At 35.7% G+C, this 26,530-nt stretch overlaps 4 protein-coding genes and 1 long non-coding RNA gene across 7 annotated transcripts; 2 read left to right on the forward strand and 3 right to left on the reverse strand.

The window, feature by feature from the left end:
- The first annotated feature begins 1,042 nt into the window (after positions 1-1,042).
- On the forward strand, positions 1,043-4,430 carry LOC105133918 (G2/mitotic-specific cyclin S13-7-like). 2 transcript variants are annotated; one of them, XR_843893.1, is made up of 9 exons: positions 1,043-1,088; positions 1,972-2,075; positions 2,170-2,391; positions 2,478-2,594; positions 2,691-2,939; positions 3,043-3,204; positions 3,311-3,492; positions 3,690-3,938; positions 4,029-4,430. XR_843893.1 is itself a non-coding variant. In XM_011038078.1 (9 exons), exons 1-8 carry the CDS (start codon positions 1,043-1,045, stop codon positions 3,832-3,834), a joined length of 1,227 nt encoding a protein of 408 aa, XP_011036380.1. In that variant the 3' UTR covers positions 3,835-3,848; positions 4,052-4,430. The 2 variants fall into 2 exon arrangements, 1 of the variants encoding a protein (XP_011036380.1); XM_011038078.1 differs by having other exon boundaries at positions 3,690-3,848; positions 4,052-4,430.
- An 853-nt stretch (positions 4,431-5,283) lies between these two features.
- On the reverse strand, positions 5,284-7,008 carry LOC105133919 (uncharacterized). The gene is made up of 2 exons (XR_843894.1): positions 6,536-7,008; positions 5,284-6,456 (listed from the first exon to the last, which is right to left on the reverse strand). It is a non-coding gene; the product is annotated as an uncharacterized LOC105133919 (long non-coding RNA).
- An 18-nt stretch (positions 7,009-7,026) lies between these two features.
- LOC105133920 (uncharacterized) lies at positions 7,027-14,295 on the reverse strand. Of its 2 annotated transcripts, none has more exons than XM_011038079.1 (13): positions 14,069-14,295; positions 13,092-13,391; positions 12,552-12,680; positions 12,319-12,411; positions 12,019-12,159; positions 11,620-11,688; positions 11,020-11,103; positions 10,259-10,439; positions 9,422-9,538; positions 9,121-9,179; positions 7,933-8,067; positions 7,501-7,650; positions 7,027-7,373 (listed from the first exon to the last, which is right to left on the reverse strand). In XM_011038079.1, exons 2-13 carry the CDS (start codon positions 13,371-13,373, stop codon positions 7,329-7,331), a joined length of 1,485 nt encoding a protein of 494 aa, XP_011036381.1. In that variant the 5' UTR covers positions 13,374-13,391; positions 14,069-14,295; the 3' UTR covers positions 7,027-7,328. The 2 variants fall into 2 exon arrangements, with proteins under 2 accessions (XP_011036381.1, XP_011036382.1); XM_011038080.1 differs by lacking the exon at positions 14,069-14,295 and adding an exon at positions 13,501-13,770.
- A 1,516-nt stretch (positions 14,296-15,811) lies between these two features.
- On the forward strand, positions 15,812-18,867 carry LOC105133923 (uncharacterized). Its single transcript, XM_011038082.1, has 3 exons — positions 15,812-16,760; positions 17,349-17,512; positions 17,613-18,867. Exons 1-3 carry the CDS (start codon positions 16,142-16,144, stop codon positions 18,681-18,683), a joined length of 1,854 nt encoding a protein of 617 aa, XP_011036384.1. The 5' UTR covers positions 15,812-16,141; the 3' UTR covers positions 18,684-18,867.
- Positions 18,811-21,941, reverse strand: LOC105133921 (pentatricopeptide repeat-containing protein At1g18485-like). Its single transcript, XM_011038081.1, has one exon. It carries the CDS (start codon positions 21,559-21,561, stop codon positions 19,147-19,149), a length of 2,415 nt encoding a protein of 804 aa, XP_011036383.1. The 5' UTR covers positions 21,562-21,941; the 3' UTR covers positions 18,811-19,146.
- Between the last annotated feature and the right edge of the window lie 4,589 nt (positions 21,942-26,530).

The following is a 26,530-nucleotide window of genomic DNA, read 5'->3' on the forward strand; positions in this document are numbered from 1 at the left end:
TTTTTTTTCCAACTTCCTATGGGATTTTCCATTTGTTTTTAAAATAATAGAAAAACATTAGTTTCCTAAAGCATTTTTTTTTAAGGTTTTGTTGAACTTTTTTATGAGAATTTTTCCTTATTCATTAAATATAACTATTAGATATTTTTAATGTTTTATTGCAATTACTTTTAAAAACTAAGCCAATCTAAGTTTTGGATCACGAGTTAACTTGCTAGGCAACTATTTTAAGAATCAAATGATGTATTTTAATTTTTTTTTAATTTAATTTTCACTCATTTGATTTTTATTTTTATTTTTTATTTTTTTTATGAATTTATTGACTTGGAATCTTTAATTTTTCCCTTCAATTCATTATTTAATGATATTTTAAATTTTAGCTCTCAGTATTTTGATTTTTTATTTTTATTATTCACTTTTTTATCAAATTTAAATTTATTTTAAATTCATCATTGCATCTATAATCTTAATTATTATTTTTTAAATTTTATCATCCAAAATTTTTATAACTTTATGATATTTTCATTAATATTTTTTTATAATTTTATTTTTCATCGTTTTATTATTCAGTTTTGACAATCATTTTTTTTTTCAGTTTTATTCTATAACGTTGGTTTATTAATTTTTTTAAATATATTTACAGCACTTAATTTTATTATTTTTTTATGCGCATGGTATCTATTCAAGTCCATAAAAACAACAAACGCCTTAACCTCCGTCAGATCTGAACAATCAAACGGTGGAAATTAACCAAAAAATCGACCGTTGGAGGTCCTTGCGTCTCTTCAAAAGTAGTCTTCTTTGAGTCGTTGATCATTTGCTTGCTTGCGCGCTCTCGTTTTCCTCATCACCAGACGCAAACAAATACAAGAAACAGAGAAAGAATTTGCAGAGATAAAGGGTTTGTAGAGAGAGATAAAAGGTTTGAAGAAGGGTGACGATCAATAACGCTGAAGAAGGAGAGGCACGAAGTACTCTTCTCCAAGAGTTTTTATCATCAATATTTGAAAGAGTCTTTGGTCAAAATCAAGAAGAAAACACAATGGGTTCAAGAAATCTTGTTGTTTCTTATCAACAACAACCCAGAGGTAAAAAAAAAAAAATCGGTTTTTGGGTTTTGGTTTCTTAATTTTTTTTTCTGCGTTTTGTTTCTTTTTGCGTTTCTGTTTCATTTTTTGTGGTTCGAACTGTTATTTGTGGTTTTTCTGAGTGAAAGGCTATTTCTGTGTGGTTTTGGTTCTGCTTTAGGTTTGATCATGGTATTTGATATGGTTTAGGTAAAAACTACTTGTTGGGTTTTGGTTTTTGTTTATCGTTTGTTTCCTTTTTGTATTTTGAAGTGTTCTTTATGATCTGGTCTGAATGCATGCATAGGTGATTCTTTCTTTGGGTTTGGTTCCTTTATACTTTGTTCATGTGTGTGATTACGGTTTTGATGCATGATAATTTGGTTTATAATAAAAGGAAATTTACTTTTAAGAATCCTTTATTGAATCTGCAAAATGGGATTGATTTCTGTTCCTTTTTTGAGGCTTACTTTCTTTCTTTCTTTGCTTTTTTTGTTTGAGGGTATTTCATATTCTCTTATAGTACGGTTTTGTTGTTTGATTAATTGATAGAATATATAGGCAATTGCCTTAAGATTTCGCTGTCTATTTGCATATTAGATTTCTGTCCTTACCAATAGTAATTCTTTCACATTTTCAGTTTTGATATTGGGATTGTCTTGTTTGATGGGAACCATGGTTGGATCATTGGCATTCTAATTTCACGAGTATCTTTCAGTCCTTCCTTTTCTTCTTTGATGTATTGATTTTTTGTTTGTGTCCTTTATCGTATTCTCTTGAATTTGATGCTGATATTATCATGTTTTAACACAATGGGTGTCTTTTATCAATTTTGTACTGTCTTGCAACTTTTTTTTCTGTAAACTTTACACTGCTAGATTAATTTTATTTCCTTTTCTTTTAGGAGAAGCGAAGCAGAGGGCTTTTGCACCAGCAGATGGAAGGAATAGAAGAGTGCTTCAAGATATTGGCAATTTAGTGAATGATCATGTATCTTTGCAAGGGAAGGTTAGCTAACATTTTTTGGTGTGACCATTTTGTAACCGGGAGTCGGGATCTTCTGGAATCTCACTTAATGAATGCATTCAACACCTTCTTGCAGAAACCAATCACAGAAGTTGTAGATTCTGTGGTTGCTCGTAATGTGAGGGCTCCTGCAGCTACTAAGGTCCCAGCAGCAGCAATAAAGAAGGTTAACGAGAAGCATAGACCTGAGGATGTCATTGTGATAAGCTCTGAGGAAACAGAAAAGAGTAAACCTGTTAGCAGAGTACCAAGGAAAGAAGTCAAGACACTCACTTCTATCCTCACTGCTCGAAGCAAGGTAATCAGAGAGTTTCGCTTCTGATTTATGTATTATTTGTTCTATCCTTCTGATTGTTTATTTACTGATGTGGTTTGTAACACTAGGCCGCTTGTGGTAAGCCTGAGGATACACTGGTGGAAATTGATGCTGCTGATGTTAATAATGAGTTGGCAGTAGTTGAATACGTTGATGAGATGTACGAGTTTTACAAGCTTGCAGAGGTAAAGATATCCCCTCTCTCTATATATCTATCTGTGTATCTCTCTCTCTCTCTCTCTCTCTAACACACACACATTAACATAAGGAGTTTTATGCAGGTTGACAGTAGGGTACATGACTACTTGCAATTCCAACCAGACATCAATGCAAAGATGAGATCGATCCTTGTAGATTGGCTGATAGATGTTCATCGAAAGTTTTTACTAATGCCGGAAACTCTCTATCTTACCATAAATATTGTGGATAGGTTCCTAGCATTGAAGTTGGTACCAAGGAGGGAACTTCAGTTGGTTGGCATCAGCTCAATGCTTATAGCTTGCAAGTACGAAGAAATATGGGCACCAGAGGTGCAGTATTCTTCACTTTTCAATGTTATTGCCTTGGCATTTTTGTTTTTTCTGTTGAACTCACTCTCCAGACATGATAATTCTTTTGTTCTCAAATTTACAGGTTAATGACTTTGTTCGCATATCTGACAATGCCTATATAAGAGAGCAAGTTCTGGCAATGGAGAAAGCAATCTTAGGAAAGCTAGAGTGGTATCTAACAGTTCCAACACCCTATGTTTTCCTTGTTAGATATATCAAGGCCTCCATTCCATCCGATGAAGAGGTACCAACGTAACATTGTTATAATTTTGTTTTCAAGCCCTGCTTTTTCATGTTGATACCTCCTAGATATGGCTCATCATAATTAAGCTAATGTTTCACTGATGTAGACAGAGAATCTGGTGTTCTTCCTGTCTGAACTTGGTCTGATGCAATATCCGGTTGTTGTCAAATATGGTCCTTCAACAATTGCCGCATCAGCTGTGTATGCTGCTCGATGCACTCTGGATAAGATCCCTTTCTGGACTGAAACTTTAAAGCACCACACTGGCTACACTGAAGATTTGTTAAGGTAACTTTTCTATAACTAAAAATATGGATCATAATTAAGTTAAACTAATCATGGTGTGCCATAATTTGGCACACAGTACTGAGGCTTCTCTAGTTGTGGTTAAGGTACCTTAACCACACCATAATTTGGCACACTGTTGGTTGTTGGTTGGATGCCTCATAGTTAACTTTTTATGTTTTATTTCTGTCATGCAACAGGGATTGTGCAAAGCTCCTGGTTCATTTTCACACTGCAGCTGCTGAAAGTAAGCTCAAGGCTGTCTACAAGAAATTCTCAAGTGCAGATCATGGTGCTGTGGCTCTTCTTACCCCAGCCAGAAGCCTTTCATCTGAATTGCCATGAAAAAGTTCTTATACAACATTTGAGTGCATAAGATTATATTTTGGAAAGTCTTAATATTTTGATGCGTATACTCAAGGCTGTCTACAAGAAATTCTCAAGTGCAGATCATGGTGCTGTGGCTCTTCTTACCCCAGCCAGAGAAACCTTTCATCTGAATCGCTATGAAAAAGTTCTTGTAACAGTCTCAAGTGCAGATCGCCATGAAAAAGTTTTTATACAACAATTGAGTGAACAAGATTCTATTTTTGAAAGTCTTGATGTTTTGATGTGTAAGCTCAAGGCTGTCTACAAGAAATTCTCAAGTGCAGATCATGGTGCTGTGGCTCTTCTTACCCCAGCCAGAGAAACCTTTCATCTGAATCGCTATGAAAAAGTTCTTGTAACATTTGGGTGAACAGGATTCTTAATTTTGAAAGTCTGAATGTTTTGATGGCTAGATGCTTGCGTCTTCCATATATCAGTAGTGTTTAGTTAATAGGGAAGATCATGCTGCTGCTATCATGATCCATAGTCTTCATATATTATCCTGCTCCTTTGGGTGAAGCAGTTGTCAAATTACATGAGAAATGCTTGATTTGATTCAAGTTTAAAGATTCTTTTACATTCTTTGAAGATCATGCTGCTGTTATCATGATCTGTCGTAGTCTTCTTGTCAAACTACATTAGAGATGCTTGATTTGAATATAGTTCAAAGATTCTTTTACATTCTTTGAAGATCATGCTGCTATCACGATCCGTAGTGTTCATTTAGTATCCTGCTCCTTTTGGTGAAGCAGCTGTCAAACTACGTGAGAAATGCTTCATTTGATTCTAGTTTAAAGATTCTTTTACATTCTTTGTGTTCGCTTCTCTAATTAAGCAATTAGATTATGAGTGGTTACATGCTAATTCAGAATTATTGGCCCCGCAGAGTTACTGACTGAAACTTGTTTCTGAATTTGCTGATTATTTCTGTACCTCACTTCTATTTTTCTCTTTCATAGCGAGTAGAATGGAAGCATGGTGTTTTTTTTTAACATACAAAGCACACATCTTGCGCATTCAGCTAACGCATCTCCAATGATGATGGGGAGGCTAACTGCAACTGCATATAAAATGGTTTTGGTTTGAGAGGCTTTTAGCCAACGGTGAAACTGCAGAATTTGCTTTGCTTCCCTGCTTGGCCTAATTGTTAATCTTGTAGTCGCTGAAAGCTTGAAACTGTTTAGCCTAAGATTTAAATTGCCAGTTAATATTTTCTGACAAGAAGTCCTCAAAAACAATGCATAGAGCGATAAAATATACCCTTGGAAAACAATGAGACCCATACTTTGAAAACAAGAAGTCTTAGGCTGGGGAACACCGTCGATCTAGGCTTGGCCGAGGGAGAGGTTGCAGTTGCTGCTGTATTTGATGATGGTTCAGTTCAGAAAAGGGTGAAAAGAGAATAAAATAAAATTTTGTGCGGAATAGAAGTAAGTCGTGATTATTTTGTCCCTTTTGCATAGAACAAGTCGACAACAATGTACAAATTAAAAGGCTATGCCAATTGTTAGAGGCAATATGATAAAAAGCTGGCACATTTTTCATGTGCAATGTTTCATTACAAAAGAATAACCACACTGTATAGAACAGTTTGAACATTCAACCCCCCCCCTGTTTATTTTTTTGAACAATTTCTTCGGACATGACACCCTCGCAAAATTGGCCCTCTTGGGTCGCTTTAACAAAGTCATCTGGTGTGTTTAGGAGACTGATTAATAGGGAAACCAAGAGGAAGTATCGAGTCTGAGTGGGAAGAAAGATGAGAGGGAGTATTAGAAAGTTAGAAACAACATAACAACGAGAATTGATACCGTTCAAAAAACTGATGAGAACTGGCCATGTTACTTCATTTGCTACTGTCTGATGGTCTTGGAGTTTATGAGATTCGTGTGTGGCGATCACTCCACGTGGTTTTGGTCTAGGGAGGGCATTACGAGGTCCATTAACAACAAGATACCCTTGAGGCCTAACATGAGAAATAGAAGCGCCTTCGTTGACTGACCGAAAACGGACAGATTTGCCTTTAGCTGTAGGGTTTCCATTCCCTGAAATTGTGAGGCTAATTAATAACAGGAGAAGAATTCGGGACAGGCAAAGAAATATCAGCATGATATTCCAAGCCATCAACATTTTATCGAGCGGGATCTTCTCCCAAAATCCCTAACCGTGAGCTAGAGATTCTCAAGCACGGATTTCCCCCCTCCTTTTCTGTTCCTTTGCACAGCATCCACGAACCAAATTGTTCAACAATTTCCGGTCTGATCACTGGAGTTGGATCGGCTACTGGGACCAAAGGGGGTGAACCCTCGTCCATGGCATGATATATACACGAAACTGATGTCCGAGTTCGGCCTCACTAATAGAAGATTTTGTTCAGTCTGGATTATGGCAGAGCTTGCTAGGAACTGAAGACTGATGGAAAAGGTACAAGAAGCAACAGTAACTAGCATTACTGGAACAAGATAGCATTTGAAAGGGATATACAGAAAATTCCTCACCTCAAGATGGTGGTGAAATATACCGTGAGATTGCACTCACCTGAAGCATTCCTTGTTCCAAGAGTAAATGGTTAGAGCATTCCCTGTTCCAGGCCAAAACCTGTTAAAATGCACAGTAACTGGTTGGTGCTTCGGCAACAAGAAGAGATTCCAAAACCTGGAAAGACCCTGACGGATACCTCCGAGAGGTTCATGGACAGCCCCTTCGATTTTCAGACAGTTTTTTGAGCGGCTGCCAATTCTTAGGGCTTCGAGAAGCAGCCCGGAAATAAATATGGAAACCACCACAACAGAGCTCAATACGGGCAAATTTATTGCGTTGTTTTAGGAGAACTTGCCCGATTGCACGCAGGAGCCAGCTAGTCAATCAAACATCAATATCCAATCAAGATATTAATCTGATCTAGGCGCACACGGGCTGGGGTACAGGTTTTTTTTTCTGCATCTTAAATTGGAAGAATAGCTGGTGAACATGATATTGTGGGGATTGTAATGCCACGTTGTGGATCAGTATGGCATTTTCATCCATGTTGGATGGATGGATGTCTTCATGAAGATGTTGCTTGTTCAATTACATGAAAGTATCATCATATTGTAACAATCCCAAACATATTACATGCAGCTTGCACAGTTTAAAACTTTAAATAGCATATTAGACTGAGGATTAAGCTTCTGGACGAAATATAGCACACCTCTTAAAACAATAACCAATTGCGCAGCCATCATACAAAAAACCATTCAACACCAGCAGTTATGTTTAAGAGATTTGAGACGGCTACAATCCATCTCCACTACACGAAGGCACAATAAAAAAACAATGCCTCGGAAAAATTTACGAATGAAAAAGAAAAAAGAACGGTGGAAGCCCATAACACAATCATGCATGCCAATTCCTACTATTACAAACCTACGGTACATTTGTAAACTCAACTTAATTACAACTAGTGAAACAGAAGACTAATGGAGGTTGGTTTACGATCCTAAACGAGCTCTGTCATCTGGCCCGGCAAGCATAATCTGGCATTCCAATGATTTGCAAAAACAAAAAGGGTTATTTCATTTGTGGACGAGAAAAAAGATCGATCACGCTAATTTATAAAACTTCAATACAAGGATTTATGGATAGATTTTGAGATGCACTTACATTGCAATCAAAAGCAAACCTTCTTGCAAGCATTATGGCTGCATTCCTCTCTCTTGCAGATTCAAATGCTAATACGAAGGAAAGCCCTGTCTTTGCTTGCCAAAACAATGCTTGAGCTGCAGCATTCCCACCTCCTCTAACTCCACACAGCTAGAAGAATAGGAGTGTGAGAAATGGCTGACCCGAAAGGGTTATTTATTGATAAAACCAAAATAAGACACTAATGTCCAACAAAAGAACCGTTGACAACTTTGTAGGAACATAAGAGGTGTGTGTGTGTTTGTGTCTGTGTGCAGAAAGGAAAGACCACAATATTCTGCAATCAAAAGGAAATAATGGTAAAAAAGAAGTGAAGGCTATGGACCTTCATAAATACAAAACCATCTTATCTGCGATATCTGACAAAGGAAAATATTGAACAGTTCATCATACCTGCATTGAAGTAGAGTAGTACTCTTTAGCAATTGTCGACTTCCCTTTGCGAAGCTTCATCCTCATCTTTCCGACATGAAGCACATGAATAGATTCTGATGGATGATCTGCCCCATTTGACTGGGTAACAATGACCTGTAAAGTAAACAAAATTAAATGGTGAATAATAGCATCCTTTGATGGAAAAATAGATAGTCCAGTTCTTTTTTATTTGGCCACGTACCACAATGAGACAACATTAAGCTAAACACCCTCTATAAATTCCATCAACTTTACCAAGATGAATGTAAACTTCAACATGTTATCCTTGAAGAGTTATTACTATGATGCCCTCAATCTATGAGCTTCCAGCTCAATGGCATTTGCAAAACAAGAGGGTAAAGTCTCAAGTTTGAGTGTTGCCTGCATCAGTTCATTGCTAATCTCAAAAAGAAAAGGAAAATCTATGATGCCTTCACATCCCAAAGCATTTTTAGCAATAACAAGGAACACTAGGCAGAGACTAGAATGCGTGTATGTTTCCATGCTCAAGGAAAAGCAATGAGACTATGGGAGTGTAAATGCCACCTTGATCGTTACAATGGTTAAGAAAATACCCCTTCAACTGGAATCAGGTACACAACTACCCATCCCTCATTGTGATTATTCCTATAAACTAGGGTTGTGTCCTCAAAGTCATAACCTCAGAATCTCTAGTATACATCTTTTCCTATTTTCTGTATGTGTATGCATGCTCTCTTAAGGCCATGAGAGTCAAAGAACCTAAATTGCACTAAGTTGCAAATAGCCAAATATCATTACCTTTTCACTAACATATTGCAGTAAGAGCATTAGAATGAAAACATCAGCAAGCCCTCAAGATTCAAGAATGAACAAAAAGAAAATATCCAATTACCATATGCACATGCACTTTTGTCTATACTTTATGAGGCATCCGTGGAGACTTGATGCTGGTCTGAGTTCAAACTAAACCAATGACCAACACCATTGGTCAGCCTGGCCAGAACTTGACCCACAACCCACCCTTCAATTTAGAAGGGTAACAAAAATCACTGAAATGGCCATTGTAAAGATGCACAATATGCAGTGTTCAGATACCAATTCCAAAATATTGAACTTGACATGTTTAGATACCCAAAAAAAGAGAGAGAGAGAGAGAGAAGTTAAACCAGTTTTAGCACAACTTACATTGAATTCAACATCATGTTTTCGCACAAGTGCCTCCACATAACTTCCCAGACCAGCAGCTGTTCACAAAATCACATCAGCCAGTTATCTTTCTAAATCGCATGGTTCATAACTTCAAGTACAGACATGTGAATCACATAATTTTAATTATCAAGTTCCATATACTAACGGAAATTGAGAACAGTCATGAAAAATGATTCTGTAATCTGTCCAACTAGTTTGGGATCAAAGCTTTGTTGAGCTGGATCCATAAAAATTGGAAAACCAAGAACCAAATTAGTGAAGCAGATCAAATACAGACCAGGATCAATGGGACAAGTAGTGCTCAAAGAAAATTGTTGGCCATCAGAAATAATTTCAGCTTGCAAGACTCGCCCAACATCAAAAGGCTCTGGAGCATAAACTGGTTTGGTAGCTCCTGTAGAGAGTAAAATTAATGAAAGCTGTCAATAGTCTCTTTCATGCAGCATTTATGGTAACTAAGCATAAATCATAAACAACCCAAAATATGCTATTCTCTTCATGAATCCCACAAATACTCACTGGAAAAATCCATTTTCATTTAACCCTCTAACTCCATGGATATTCCCCAAAATCAAAATGAAAGTGTCTAACTTGTTAACCATTTAATTTTCTGTCAATTCATCTAAACTTGTGGGGAAAATACCCATTTTCACATAACTCATCCCATATTCTATTCTAGCCTTGCTAGATAACACAGGTCCTCAATTCAGCCAATCCAACCTTCATATATCAAGATACTGAAATCTCAATCAATCTACTGGATTTCAGATCCCGCTCATATCCCAATCAAAAATGCTCTGTTGATAGTTGAATGTTGGAGAACAAGCAGCATTGCATCCAACAAGTTGCTTGCTTAACAAAAAGGGTGACAAAATCATGTACGAACAGGTTTCATGCTTCATAGCAACTGTTTGGTTCACAAAATGACAATCATCTCACAAAGGGTTGACAGTGGCTAGATCAAATCTACAAGACAGAAACTAAATAACTTAAAGACACTAAGCAGGAATGAAATGCTATCCTCTATTAACACAGAATCAACCATAAAACATCTACTGTGTTTTGTTCAATTGTTGAAAGCATCCAGAAGAGAAACATGATTGCAGATAGAAACCTGATATAAGCTCCTTTTTTCCACCATCAGATGATAGACGATACCACTGAATGGAACATTTTGAAAGTTCTGGAGCATTATCAGAGCAAGGATTGATCCGCAAACACGAACCTAAAGCTTCAGTGCCATCCAATTCAAATAATTGAAATATGCTCTGCTCCGCTCGCCTGCTCCTTGCCAGCTGAGAATTATAGGGTTGGGGGGGTATATTTAAGAAGTCAATTCTCTGATATATTATTCAGCAAGTTCAGTATAAATGAACAACAAAATGATGGACATTAGGATTGCATGTCAAAAGCAAGAGATCATAATTGAAGATCTCACAAGAAACATTTTTAGAAGGAAGCATGCATAAAGAATTTCCTCTTAACCATTGAGTCGCTCTGACAAAAGCATATCACATTAATTAAAGCCTAAACCAGATCTTAAACCATTCAAAGACTTCAATTTTGAATTACAAAAACTACCAACTTAAACTTATTGCCTGAATACTTTGCATATTTTGACTTGCTTGAAGATTTTAAACAACATTCTGAAACCAAAGAACTCAACACCGGGTTGGAAAGCGAGGACTAAAATAACAATCAGGGAGAGGTAACCGTACAAGTCAAATGATAAATGACAATTCTAAGATTGGATAATGGCAGAAAAGCAGTAACAACTAAGCATCTTCACAACATGCAGTTAAAATAAGAATTACAGAGATGTTACAAAAGCTATTTACGACCAGAACATAATATCTTTACAAGCACTAATAATACCTCCTTTTGAAGCAGCAGAGAACGTTTAGACTTCTCAGCAAGTTGAATCCTCAATGCACGTATCTCATGTTCCATGTCCATAACCTACAATTATATGTTCAATTCACTTGTGATCAATAAATGAATTTGTCTCTAGATTTGAAAGTTCATAAAGCTATCAGTCACCACAAGCATTCCAGAGGAGTGAAAAATCATTATCCTAGAAACTCAATTTCCCTTGAATTTTGAAATTTCAGATAACCTACAACTCATAACTTTGACCAGTGCCCATTCAAAAAGTCTGCATTGTAATTTTCATTGTAGAAGAGAACTATATTTTCAACAATCATTATCAGTTCTGACTTAACTTGGTGCTCAAAAAGGATAAATACATGCATCTGAAAGCAACTTTAGAATTAAGATTGTTGAGTTCTAGTTTGAAATGCAGTTAAAACACATAATAGGCTTAGAGAAATAGATAAAAACCCTGAAAAGGACAGTCATGAGCCCCCAATATGTTACAAGAACCTCACCATATTTCATAGAACAGTGAAACAATCTAGTTTTGTAACTAGAACGTCTGGTGGGAAATAAAATTTTCACAAAAGATCCAGCACACACCTTACTTGGCTGATGCAACATTTTGATCCTTCTAGCCTCTTGAACCTCCTTCATTAATTCTTCCAAGTCCTAATATGCCACACAAATTTTTTTGTAAAGAATAAGATGAAAAAAAGAAAAAAAAATATGCAGCAAAATAATGCACAAACTACAAACTTAACAGGATTCAAACACAAAAGGAGCATAAAAAGAACAAGAAAAGGATTTCAGACTGTCCTTGTCAATTTCAAAAGCAGAAAAGTACCAAACTCATAGCTAACTACAAGTACTGAAAAATGAAATGCAATAAAGAGGATATCTATCTAATATCCACATAAAACAAGATCTTTTTAAAATTTATAACATTAGCAAAGGGCCAAACTCCCATTGAAGCTGTAATAACTAATAATTAGTATAAACCTGCTTTCCAGAAGCTCGAGACATTCGTTCATGTTCCAGAATCGCTTCTTCCACCCTCTGTACTGCTGCTCTTGCACTCTCAATTTCAGCACGAGCATAAGCTCTTTCCCCGTCGACAAGTTTCTTGGCATCCTCTGAAGCCTAAAAAAGGATACAAACACTAGATGATGAGGCAGAAAAATGCTTATTGCTAACTCAGATTCTCAAATTAAAAAAAAAAATATATATATAAGAAAACTTGCTGAATGGAATTTGCTAGCTTAAGAAAAATTAGCTAAATTTCATCAAAGACTAGATTACCTGCTTGAGAAAATTTGCTAGCTTCTTTACTTCTGCTTTTTCTTGAATCAACTCTCCTTCCCTCTGAGTCAGCTGAACTGCTAACGCTTCCACCTAGAAGAATTGACCATAATTTATCTTCCACATAAATCTTTAAGTACTCAATGGCAGCAGAACCAATTCATTAAGTTACATATGAAATCAAAATTTTTGGATGAGAAATTTGATAAAAGCGGCAGTGAAGTAAGACCAACCATGGCAATAGCCTCTTCCACATCATCCTTGTTTCTACCAGCCACTCGTCCTTTTAATGATTCTAGCGCATCCCTAAGCTTCTTCAATAGAACATGTTTCTCTAATGAAGCTGCCTCTCTGAGCCTAGCCTGTAATCAAAAGTTGAATAGCTTATAATTTGATTTCTTATATCATCCATTCTCTTTAGCAAATTAATAACTCCAACGTCTTAAAGCTTGAGAAATGGAGAAACAAACAACCAACTTTCAACTTTTTTCCACAATTAATTGATGCTCCACTCAATTGATAAGAAAAAAAGTTGACTAGACGGTCAGCTGAATTTATTACTTCCAATTGGCATGGTTGAAAAATAACATGGAGAATAAGTTCGAAAACTATTTCCCTGACCAAACTTAATTTTCTCTGCAACCAAAAGGGTACAGTAACAGACAATTGAGGAGGTCAAGTTATTCAAAAATTAGACAATCCATCTAAAGCAAAACAAATCAAGCTTCCAGAAACAAAACAAAAGGTTAAATACAACTTAAAAGAAGCTTAACCTCTTCTGACAACTTGGCAGCAGCAGCCAATCCCTTTTCAAATTTATTGGCAAGGTCACGGACAGAGAGGCGTTTCTGCTGTTCCAAAAGTAAAGTAGTCTCGCGTGCCACAACCTCCTTCATGGACAATACTTTTGGGCTATCTTTTGCATCCACAATCTGATTGTTAGCTCCAATTTTGTAATTAGGAAACCGACTAGAAGCAAATGCAACATCAGCTGATACAGCTGGGACAGCATCTTTTTGCATAGTATCTCCAAAATCACGGGTTACCCTGGTCATTGTCTCAATATGACTACCCTGTTTGACAATCAAATAGGTAATATTAACAGAAATGGATTAATTAGATAATCAATATAAAAGGATTTCTCAACAAAAAAAAGCAAACTGCAGGTCAGCGTTTACCTACCGAAATTAATCCAGTCAAGTAACTAATCAGAGGAGAAAAAAAGTAACCCTTTTTACTTGCTTAAAAATAAAAGATTTTTAATCTTTCATTAGTATGAGAATCAAAACTTCAAAAAAGAAAGAAAGAAATTCTCATGTTAATTTTTCTCCTAATTTTCCTGAGTTTTTCTCAGCAATCAAACAGGCAGTTACAGTCAACAAAAAGAGCTGAGATAACATAAAAAATGGCAAGAAGCTAAAGATCAAAAAATTATTTTCTACAATCATCCAAGAAATCAAAAGGAAAACCTTTTAACTATTATAAGTTTTGACAGCGATCAAAAACAGCAGAAACAACTATAAACAAATACCAAAAAAGTTCCTAAAAAAGGTTAATCACATCATAATCAGAGAAAATACACGTAAGCAAAAGGCAAAGACTGAAACAACAAAGCAAACACAATAGTACTGCTAAGAAGTCAAAGTAAAGAGCTAGAGAAACATGAAAATGAAACCCTAGCTCACCAATATCTTTTGGGGTTAAAGAAAAGCTAAAATGGAGACAAGAAGGGAGAAACTTGGGGACTTACAAATCATCAAAATACTTAAAAGTACAGCTTAAATGAGAGGTGAGAGATGGGTTTTTCAGATTCTTAGATCAGATGAAACTTAAACTAGCCAAGATTGAATTTTTTTTGAGAGAATTCGACTGTTCATTCACAGGATGACAGAATGATACTTTTTCTATGAATTTAAATGGAAGATGCAAAGGTGGGTAGGCTTCACTTTTTAAAAAGGAAAATAAACAAGAAGTAAAAAAAGGAAAGGGAAAAGAAAAGGCCGCCCTTATGACCTTATTACTTATTTTTTATATTTTATTTTACTTTTTTTCAAATAAGTACCAGTTGGCTTGATAACGAATTCTAATGCATTGTTTTGTTAGTGTTAAAGTTGTTTATTTTTAAAATTTAATTTTTTTAATATTAATATATTAAAATAAAAAAATATTTTAAATAAAAACATGATATCAAATAAAAACAATCAATGTTTTACTTTTTTGGGGCTGAAGCTATCTAAAAGACCACAACCACTATTATCTTCACTTGTATATAAGTGCAGTAATTTTTATAGTATTTATTTTAAAAAAATATGAAATTAATATTATATATATTAATATTTTTAATGTGTAATATTAAAAATAAAAAAAATTATTTTAGTATATTTTTAAATAAAAAATACTTTTAAAAATATTATACAATATATTACAAAACATTAAAAACTTTAAATAGTTCATTCTAGATATTAAACTTTCTTCCTTGTGACCTATAAGAAAATTCATTTACTGGTTGATGATATTTGATATTATAGTTTAAATTATTATTTTTTATACATCAAATTGCATCTTTTATTTAGTGGTTTTACATAAGAAAATGTTAAATAAAAAAACTGAGATAGGTAAATTTAATATTTATTTAAATAAAAATACTTAAAAAGTCTATCTTCAATAACTAAGATTTACAAGTGAGTATTTTTTAAAAATATAATTACACTGCTTATGCGTGTCGTCATGCCTGGAAAACTTCGAAACTTTCAAGAGGGGTCCTACACTTTGCCATCCTAGAATCTCTCTTGATTCTTGAAAAGGAAGGATTGGTCTGTTTTAACATACAAAAGGAGAGCTTGTGGCCTGTTGAGCCGACGAGGATGATGTTTCTGTACAGGCAATTTAACATACAGGCAGGCAGTATACTCAAGGGACCGACCTTTCTCTTGCTGTTAAGCTTACCAGAAGCTGTCCGCACCAGTCTCTTTCACTGGAGCATCTGTTAAGTGTGCACAGTTGGTGCCAAGTTGAGGTAGATAGGGTCATAGAATTTTTTGCTTGCAGAATGAGGGCAATTTGCAAACTCATTCGCTGGATAACCACAAATACATTATGGTGGTAGGCCTATTCTACCAGCAACTAGTAATTAAAGCCGGCAGAGCATAATCTCTAAGGAAAAAAATAAAGGAAAACTGCAGTAAATCAGAAAGGGAAAGAGCAGGCTTCCGTTTAAAAAAAGAGCAGCACCAAGTTCATTGAATGCTGATCACTTGCTAATAATACTGGATCCCTTATCAAAAGCAATGAAGAAAATCAGAAGAAGTAAAACGAGGAAAATCCAAGTAGAAGACAGCGAGCGCAGCCTACGCTCGGAAGCCAATTTAGAATTGTGGAAAATTACCTCGCAAGATGGCATCCAAAGTCCGAAGATTCTGCTGAATCTCCAAGCTGCATTGATAAGAAACCAACAGGTTATTTATTTGTAACACAACAAACATATCAATCACTGTGAATCTTCTTCATATGGGCCTGTTTATTCTTGCTGCAATTTCGAAACCCAGATCCACAATAGTCCAATACTGCACGTAATTGAACTCCTCCCTTCAAAATCCAACCTTCCTGGGCCTCACAATACTTCTCAAATCCATCTTTAACACAGCCTTCCTTTCCTGTTCTCACTGCCAAGCACCATGCTGGACTGACTTGCATACAAAACTGAATCATGCTGCAGACTTGAGATCTCCATCCCTCTTCTTCACCTCCAAGCATCATCTCAAAACACGAACAAATTGAACATGCCCTTCTATTCCTTCTATTCCAAATCCTAAAATCATAGCAAATGGTTGGCCTACCAAGAAGCTTACTCCTTCCCATCATTTTCACCTCCATTGGTGTCATCATCCTCTTCTCCCTATACCAATCCACTCACCACATCCCTAGCGCTGAATTTACTTCCAGCAACAACCCAATCAAAGCCCCAATTGCCCGATTTGCCCCTCTAAACTTCACTCTCCTAATCAAAGTTCTCGCCTTCAACCGCCTAGACTCACTCTCCAGGTGCCTCAACTCCCTCTCTTCGGCCAACTACGGTGGCGACACTGTCCACCTCCACATCCACATTGATCATTTTGCCCTCACCAATGAATCCCTTAACGTTATTGATAAAAAACTTGAGGAATCGCGAAAAGTTTTGAACTTTGTTGATGGGTTTGATTGGAAATTTGGAAACAAAGTTGTGCATTATAGGACTAATAATGTTGGGTTGCAAGCTCAATGGCTAGAAGCTTGGTGGCCAAGTTCAGATCATGAATTTGCGTTTATTGTGGAGGATGATTTGGAAGTTTCGCCGCTGTTTTATAAATTTGTGAGGGGTTTGATTGTTAATTACTATTACAATGTGTCGAATTTTAGTCCTTCTATATATGGTGCTTCACTTCAGCGTCCACGTTTTGTCCCAGGTACTCCTCTTATTTCAGGTTTTTTATTTGTTAGACGGGATGTTTTAATGTTCAATGTAAAGGTTTATAGATTTCTTGATTCGTTATATTGGGTTTTTGCGGGGATGTAGGTTGCTTTTCATGCTAAAACTAGCTTTAGAAGTAGTGTTTGAGGCTTTTCACTGTGTTATAATCGAATCTCGGATTGGATTTTGAGTTAATTGCATGGCTGAAATCCTTTTAATCTTTTGCTTGTGGCCTAAATATATGTATCATGTCCATAGGATGCGAACTTGAAAAGTTTCCATTTGGTATTTCGCAATTGCATAAGCATATGTGAAGCTAGCTGATTCCACATCGCCGAGCTAAGTTTTTTACTGATTCCACTATGATGTCTAGGAATTGTCATGACACGTCGAAAACAACATGCATTAATTTTGTTGTTGGTAGAAAGTGCCATATGCAATATTTATGTCTCTTATTAGAGCCTTTTTATGAAAATTGTGTTAATTCAACAATTCTCATTACATACCCTTGACCTGATTTTTTTTAGAAGAATTCTTTTACCTTTCTGAGATTGATTTTGGTTTATCTGGTTGCTGATTGCAGGTAAACATGGAAACAAAATACAATTGGATAGTGAAACGCATCTTTTCTTGTACCAGTTGGTTGGTACTTGGGGTCAGATTCTCTTTCCAAAACCTTGGAAAGAGTTTAGGTTGTGGTATGATCTGCACAAGTCCAAGGGTATCAAGCCATTGCTTGATGGGATGGTAATCTAATGCCCCCCCTTCTTCACGTCCGCTGAATTTTTTTCTCTGTCATTACTTGAACTCTTTGCTCAAATGAATTCTAAATCTAATATATTTGCAGGTGACTAATGGATGGTACAAAAGGATTGGAGAAAGAATCTGGACTCCTTGGTTCATTAAATTCATCTACTCTAGAAGTTATTTTAATATCTACACAAATTTTCAGCATGAGAGAGCACTCAGTGTCTCTCACAGGGATGCTGGTGTTAACTATGGGAAAACTGCTGGGCCTGACTCCCAATTATTGGACGGAAGTTCTCTTGACTTCAACTTACTGGAAATGCAACCTTTGAGCAATCTGAAATGGTATGATTACTGCTTCAGAGAAGTACTTCCTGGAAGAGTTGGAAGGACCTCGGATGAAGTTGGGTCTGTTCTTCGGACTGTGCAGGAAGATCAGAGTGTTCTGCTTGTGAATATATTTGGGGCATCATATACAATCACGAGGAACATGCTTTGCCACTTTGAGAGGCTAAATATAAGGAACTATATATTGATAGGCCCTGGGTCTGACTTTCTATTTGATCTTGCTAGAAGAGGGCATCCTGTGATTGATGCTGACCAGTTTTTCAATTATCATAGAGCACAGAAAGTAATGGGATTTCAACATTCCAGTGCAGAGCTGGTGAAGAACATTTTAGTGAATGCTTATGTAATCAAGAAGTGTTTAGAAAATGGGTATGATTCTTTGATAGTGGATGCAAACATGTTGGTTCTCAGTAAAGTTCAAGAGTTCATTGATCCTACTACTGATTTCTATGCTGGGAAGAGCTTGGGATTTTTCTTTGTTAGGAGCTCTTCTTCTGCTCAAGAAATTTGGGCTGGTCTCCTGAGGAAGGTTGCTGACACAATAGGTAATGTTTTGTTCCAAGGAGAGAGCACAGATTTTTTTTACTTGGTGAAGTTGTTGGAACAGAATGGTGTGAGAATTCACAGGGTTGATGAGCCGAGCATTGGCATCCAGATTCATGCCGATACTTCTAATCAATCATCTTTGGAGGCTGGGAAGAAGATGGCTTATTGGTTTGCAGGCACAGGTGTGGATTTGATTCAAAAGCGGCTTCAAGAATTGAGCTTGTGGGTTGTGGATGGTGACTCTTCTTGCTCTGCTGTTGTTTGTCACCAGTCATAGGCTTATAGCATCTAGTGGTAGGCAGATTTTGTTTAACCATTTTTCACCAATATTCTTTGTACAATCTGTAGAAATATTCTGAAATTCTTTTGCACGCATTCCATACCAAATGCAACCTCTGTTGCATTGTAAATTTTTGGAACAATGAAACCCAAAAACTTGGTGGGTGGGAATTTGTTCGGAACATGTTTTTAGTCTTGGGACCATGCTAGGCTTACAATTGACAGGAGCTCCTTGCTAACTTGGACAGATTGATTAAAACCTTCTGAATCGTCGTGCCATGTAAATAATCTCATGAACATGCTGTCTGATCATTGGATTGACGGGGACCTCAGTTGTGCAAGATGTGTTGTAAGTCTCTCTTACAACACATTCAAATCGAAAGAGCTAAACCACTTGAAGATCGGGCACTCTTTTGTAAAATAAACCTCGGAATTCGATTTTCAAACATTGAATAATTGAATTAGGGATCTGCACATAGAAGACTTGAATCAACATTCATTATTCTCTCTCCAGCTACAAAAGCATGAACCTGGTTATCAATCTGAACCCAACTGCAACCGGGATTTTTCTTTGCACCTCTAGATTTCATCAGTTTCCTTACCTGGTTTGCCTCGTCCCATTTTCCAGCTTCTGCGTACATGTTTGAAAGAACTGAGTAGTATCCAGAATGCTGGGGTTTCAACTTGAACAAATGTTCAGCTGCCCAATGAGCCAGCTCAATATTCCCATGTATTCGGCATGCCCCAAGCAAAGCACCCCATACGTTGGCATCGGGTTCAATGGGTAAGCTTTCAATAAGTTTTACTGCTTCCTCTATAACTCCAGCCCGGCCAAGGAGATCGACCATACAAGCATAGTGCATTTGCGTTGGCTTAATATTCTGGACCTGCATATGCTCAAAATATTTCTTCCCCTCTTCAACTAGCCCTCCATGACTGCAAGCAGACAAGACCGCAATGTATGAGACTGAATCATATTCCACCCCATCTTCCTTCATTGCTTCAAAAAGGTTGATAGCAATCGTCAATTCACCCAGCATTCCGTAACCTAAAATCATAGAATTCCAAGAGGCCGTGTCCCTGCTTGGAATTTGACGAAAGACCTTACCAGCAAGATCAATTCGTCCACATTTGATATAGAAGTCCAAAAGTGCATTGGCAATAAAGAGGTGCGTGTGCAAATGCTTTTTTACTGCTAATCCATGAACCTCTTTCCCTTGTTTCAATGCAGCAAGATTTGCACACGCTGAAATGATACCCATATAGGAAACTACATCAAGCTTCATACCCTTAATCCCCATTTCCAAGAATAAACGAAGAGATTCTGAGCAATTAGTTGTTTGAGAGTAGCCTATAATTAAAATGTTGTAAGATACTTCATCTCTAAGGGAGATCTTAAAGACTCTTCGAGCAAGATTTAGACAACCACATTTTGCATACATGTCTGTCAGAGCATTTGACACAAATAGATCAACAGGGGACCCTGTGCGAATTGCCCTTGCATGGATTTCTTTTCCACGACGAAGGAATCCAATTCGGGCACACGCTGGAAGAACATTCGTGAAGGTGACAGAATTTGGTATTTCACCGTCAGCTTGCATTTGCCTCACTAAATCTACAGCTGCTAATTCAAGCCTATTTTGAGCAAAATTAGCTACCATGGCATTCCACGAAACAATATTCTTTTCACCTATCTGGTTAAACACATTGGATGCTTGAAGTGAACGACCTGATTTTGCATACATATCAATCAAAGCATTGGCAACAAAAATATCAGATTCAAGTCCAAATCTTAGACTAAACCCGTGAATTTCCTTCCCGAAGTCAAAAAGTTTTAATTCAACCAAGACAGGCAACATACTGGAAAAAGTGACAGAATTCGGCTTCACTCCTCCGTCAATCATCAATCTAAACATCTCCAACGCATCTTGATTACGCTCAAGATAAGCAAGACTAGTAATTATTGCATTCCAAGAGACCCCATTTCTCTCTGAAATTTCATCAAAAACACGCCTCGAGTCTTTCACATACCCGCATTTCCCATATACGTCAACCAAAGCATTCCCTACAGTCACCTGAGAATCCAAGCCAGTCTTCACAACATAACAATGAATTTGCCTCCCCATAACCCCATCCTCAAGTCCCGCGCAAACCGGCAAAACACTCACAACACTAACCATATTTGGCCTAAACCCAGACCTCAAATTCATTTCACAAAATAAATGAATCGCTTCGGCATAGAAACCATGAACCGAAAACACCCCAATGACCGAATTCCACGACACAACATCTCTTTCAAGCATTTCATCAAACACCCTCTTCACATCTTTCAAACCCCCACAATTCCCATAAAACAATAATAACGTGTTCCCTACAAACACATCCGAATCAAACCCAAGTTTAAACACAACCCCGTGAATCTCTCTACCTTTTTGAACACTCAAATTATCGGCACAAGCTTTCAGCACAAAAGGAAAGGTGTGATCATCAAGCCTAACACCCATTTTAACCATTTGATTATATGTTCTATAATCATCATTAACGCGCGCCACCGACAAAGCGCGAATGAGAGTGTTCCACAAGAAAGCAGAGCGAGAAAAAGGAAGAGTTCGATGAAACAGATAGAGAGAGGTGGTGGGGTCATGAAAAGTGGCGTACTTGAGGATGAGAGAGGCACAAAGAGAGATACTTTGAGGAAGGAAGGCATTGAGGAGTGCAGAGGCGTGAGATTGCTTGGTTTGGGAGAGAGATTTGGCGTTGGAGATTAGAGAGAGGAGACTAGCGTGTGTGGAGAAAGAAGAGGAGTGTTTGCGTGAGAGTGTTGAAAGCAGATGGTGAAAAGCACTTACACTTGCATTGTTGGAGAATGAGAACATAGAAAGAGTGAGGGAGCAGCAGAACGAACTGATTTCTAATTCTCGAAGTGGAGTTTATTAAGGGATTGCCTTCTGCACGGAGTGGGTGTTTCAACTCTTTTTCAAGTCGTTGCCGGAATCAACCATTCGCTCTTTGAATAAACACTCTAAATTCAATTTGAAGTTAGGAGTTGTCACCTTTTGGGCCCAATGGGGCTTTTAGGGAGCTCACTAGACCTTCCATGATCTAGTGGAGTTATGGGTCAAATAATACATCTGAATCCACGGACTACATTTAAGCTCTAAATTCCAGAGTGAGCTTCATAGTTCATCGTGGAATAACTTCTGTGAGCATATTTTGGAACATGAATTTTGTGATCAAGGGCGCAGACTCCCGAACCCATCACCATTGATTTTGAACTAATCATTAATTTCATCAATTATAAATATTTCTTTAATAAATTGAGATTGATAATTTGGGAATTAATTTGAAATTTATTTAAAAAATATTAGAGATTCTTTTTATTAAAAAAATAAAAATAAACAATAAGTTTTTTCTTTAAAAAAACAAAATAAATAAATCAAAACAAACTTATGCATGAGGACCTAGACTTGAAGGTTCACCCACATGCCTCTGCTTTTCTTGTATCGGTTGAGGGTGTTTGGCCACATATGAGTTTTTTTTTAATATATATATATAAAAAAAATTATTTAACCCAGTTAAATTCATGATTTGAATTACATGTCTTGTACCTAGACTTGAAGGTTCACCCACATGCCTATGCTTTTCTTGTATCAGTCGAGGGTGTTCGGCCACATGTGAGTTTTTTTTTAATATATATATAAAAAAATTTATTTAACCCAGTTAAGTGAAAAATGATTTGGATTACATGTCTTGCAAGTTAAGTTATGATATTCATGTTATGTTTTTTAAAATTGATATATTTTTGAATATATTTTTTGATATTTTTAAAATTTATGTTTCAATCAATAATTCACTCGTGATTGATTTTTTTATTTAATATTTTTTGGATAGAGACCTTTCTTAAATTATTTTGTATGTATTTAATTTTTGAAGAGATTTTTTTATTAATTTATGTGCTTTTTTATCTTTTGTATAGATGAGATTTATTTTTAAAAAAATAGTTATTTTTTAGATATTATTGTTAATACGTGAAACTCTACGTGATATATTTTTATATTTTATTTAATTAATTTAATATGTATGTTTATTTTTATTATTGTTTGATCGAATAAAAAATTATTTTAATAAATAAAATTTAGCAAACATAATTGGGTAATTTTTTTTACAATATTAAATATTTTGATTTATATTTATCTCTTTATTTTTTTTAATTTTATATTTAGTTATTTTAATTCATTAACACAGATGGTTTTTCTATTTATTTGATTATATATATGGGTAAACGTTTTGATTTGTATCTAGAAAATTTTAACTACAAAAATATGTTAAGAAAAGCATGCATTTGCAATTTCTTTATAAGATATAAGAAATAAAAAAAGCCATTTCTTTGTTTGAATAGTTGAAGTGATTTTTTTAATACATTTTGGTCCTTGTTTGTTAAAAAAGTTAGCATTTCAATAATAAAATATTATTTTTGATATTTAAGTCCTCGTGAGCTGAGAGAGGAGAGGGAACGATCAAAAAATAAAAAGAAGAAAGAGAATAAATTAAAACTATATTTGTTTTTATTTTATTTGATTTTGAGTTAATTAAAACATATTTTGTTAGTTGAGAATAAGGATTTGGAGGTTATTGTTATTATTATTATTGATATTAATATTTTATTGTTTTTCAATGAAAACATGTTAAGCTAAAGATGATGATTTCTTGCACACTAAAGATGCTCAAAAACTATTGCAGCAGGCTACATATAATTTATTTTTGTTATTGTATTATTAAGCAAACAATATAATATTTATTTTATACTTGATTTTATAAATATTTATTTTTATTATTGTAAAACGAAGTCAAAATATTTCTAAAAAAATAAAGTTATTGGCACCAATAAAATTTATTATCCAAATTATAAATTTAACGAGTTATATTATTTAGACCATGTCGATTCAATATCTTAATATCTCTGTGTTAAAAAAAAATTATCTTTAATTTTTTTAAAAAGTCAATCTATTTTTTTTAATTATTATTTAAACTATACTTAAACTTACTAGGTCGACTGAATTATATTGTGATAACTCCTGTATAATTTAATTTTAAATTCAAGTTTAACATATAATTGGGTTGAAAATTTTTAATATTTACCCCAGGTAAAATTCAATGATTATATTATATAATATTTACTTAATAATTTTTTTATTTTTTTAAAATTGATTATTAGAGACCAAGAGCAACCTTGTAAATAACTATTTAATTTGATAATGTCAACATCGCAAGCGCATTAATGGAGTATAATCCGAGACCAATGGCTCCCTGGATTTGGTTCCTAATCCTTGGATCTGGCAAAGGAACACGGTCACAAATGGTAAAGCACTGCAACAAAATCAATAAAAAGGCAGTCACATGCTTGGACTGAAAGCATACCACACCTAGAGAATTACATTCACTGACGCCATGTGAGCGGGACATGTGAGGTGCCTTTCTAGCGACCGAAAAAAAAGGAGGGCGGTGGCAGGGGTGGGGCTCAGGCTTGCCTTCTGATACAAGAAATTAGACCACGTGATAGGTCATCCACTGCTCTCTGTGGTATGTTTTTCAGGCAGGACATATGTTCCGAAGGCAGCTGCTAAAAAAGGACCACCTGATGCTTCTAGTCGCCCGTTGAGATGTTTTTTCCTAGACTTCAAACTGGCTGCCGTATTTAGATTGTATGTGCCGCTCATTTAGACGGTGAACTGCAATGTGCCCTCATGGTGTTTAAATACACAGGCACTGCTTTGTTTGTCCCCGGCAAAATCTGAAGGAACGAGAAAAGAAGGAAGATTAATGTTCAAGACAGCAAGGCCTAGCTATGAATCTTGTAAGACAGATAGACTCCATGTGAAAATCATATTTCCCCTGCTGAATTGTCAGCAATTCATGCAGCCATGAACACTGTAACTTGGATCAAGAAGTGACAGGGAATCATACCCATACAGCTTGCATTAAAAAAGCAGAAGCTCCACCTGATTTTTATCCTCTAATGTCAAATGTAACAAGAGAGGCAGAGCATGTCTACAGCCAAGTGGAATCCTGTCAAATGATCAAAATAGCTTTCACTTGTTTATAATGGCTACTGGCTTAATTAACCTCTCTTCCCAGACCAAAATACGACAGCGATAAGGCTACGAATCTTAGTTTGTTCAGGAGGGTTTTTTTTTAAACGTTCGAGAAGATGAACTGAACTCCGTGTTCGAGTTGAGCAGGCGTCGCATGATTAGAGTTTGTGTACAAAAATGAACATTATTTCCGACCCCAGAGCATAGATTAATTATTGGATATTATAACAAGTAGATTTTATATATAAACATAAAACACCTATTCTTTTTTCCACTCTTTTTTATTGTTGGGTAATTGCCATTACATTTGTATTTAATAATAGCGTTTTTAAATTTGTGGTGATATTATAACAAATAAATTTTCACTAAGAATTATATTAAATTATTTTTATTTTTATTTTTTAAAGCATTTAAAAACAAAAACGTAAATCCCATGAGACACAAGTCTAACCCATTGAAGCATAACTCTCAGAATTGAATTTTAGTGTTTGTTCTGTGGTATCGTGTTTACTGGAGTTTAAAAAAAATTATTTTTTTTATTTTAAAATATTTTTTTTATGTTTTTGAATAATCTGAATATATTGATATAAAAAATAAATTTTAAAAAATAAAAAATATATTATTTTAATATATTTTAAAATAAAAAATATTTTAAAAATAATCATTATTACTCTAACAAATACCTAATTAGAGAAGGGCCATATCATCTATTCAAGATTAAATGGCTGATAGTTTTTTGTTTTTTTTTTTAATTCGGCAATTCTTGAAATAATCTATATTTAATTAAGTTTAAGTTTCACCCTTCAACATTTTAAGAATATCAACATGATGTGTTCAGGTGAACTTAATACATTTTTTTTAAATAGTAATCTCATATTTTAAATTTTAAAAACAAAAAAAAATAGACATAATTATTTAACCATCAAATTAATTCATTCTAGTTTATCTAAAAACATATATTTAACCATGAAGCGAGTGCAATATTATTGAATGAGGAAAACGAGATGCGATGGGCGTGATTGACATGTCACATGGCCACATCGCCATCTCATGTGCCCCTGCCAGCGAAGCTCCTTCTCGCTTTTTTCCAGGCTGTCCTTTTTCCCCCAATCCAAGGCCGATGCACCAAACAAACCTCTCTCCTTAGTCACTTCTGCGAGTTAACAATAACCATGATGCTTAATAATTAAGTTGACAAGTATACTTGCATCTGTTAACAGAGAATAGATCCAACTGGTATCAACATACTCTGTCAACTGACGGCTGATAATCTCGTGGGCGAGAAGGCCATCATGCACCCATGCGGGCCATGTCCCGTGGGTTGAAAAATGGATAGAGTCATACGTGGTAAAAGTTTGGGATCAAGGGGTTTGCTCCCTCTGTAGTCTCAGGTTCGAATCCTTGGTTGCTCATATGATGGCAACTGGAGGCTTACATGGTCGTTAACTTCAGGGCCCGTGAGATTAGTCGTGGTGCGCGCAAGCTGGTCCGGACACCCACGTTAATAAAAAAAAATGGATAGAGTCACCTGTACCGAGTCAACGTGCATTTGAATCGCCGAGATCCAAATCTTGCACTTCATGATCTGTGGCTTCATCAAGATCCACGACACGCAGTAATGTTCCTATTACGCATGGACTCGTAATCATAATATTTTTCTATGAAATAAATAATATTTTTCTTGTCAGGATTTTTTTTTATTGTTATTGTGACAAAAATAGTCAGTTATGAAATGGTAAATAATCCTTTACTG

The sequence above is a fragment of the Populus euphratica genome, unplaced genomic scaffold (assembly GCF_000495115.2).
Source record: "Populus euphratica unplaced genomic scaffold, PopEup_1.0 scaffold38.1, whole genome shotgun sequence".
NCBI lineage: Eukaryota > Viridiplantae > Streptophyta > Magnoliopsida > Malpighiales > Salicaceae > Populus > Populus euphratica.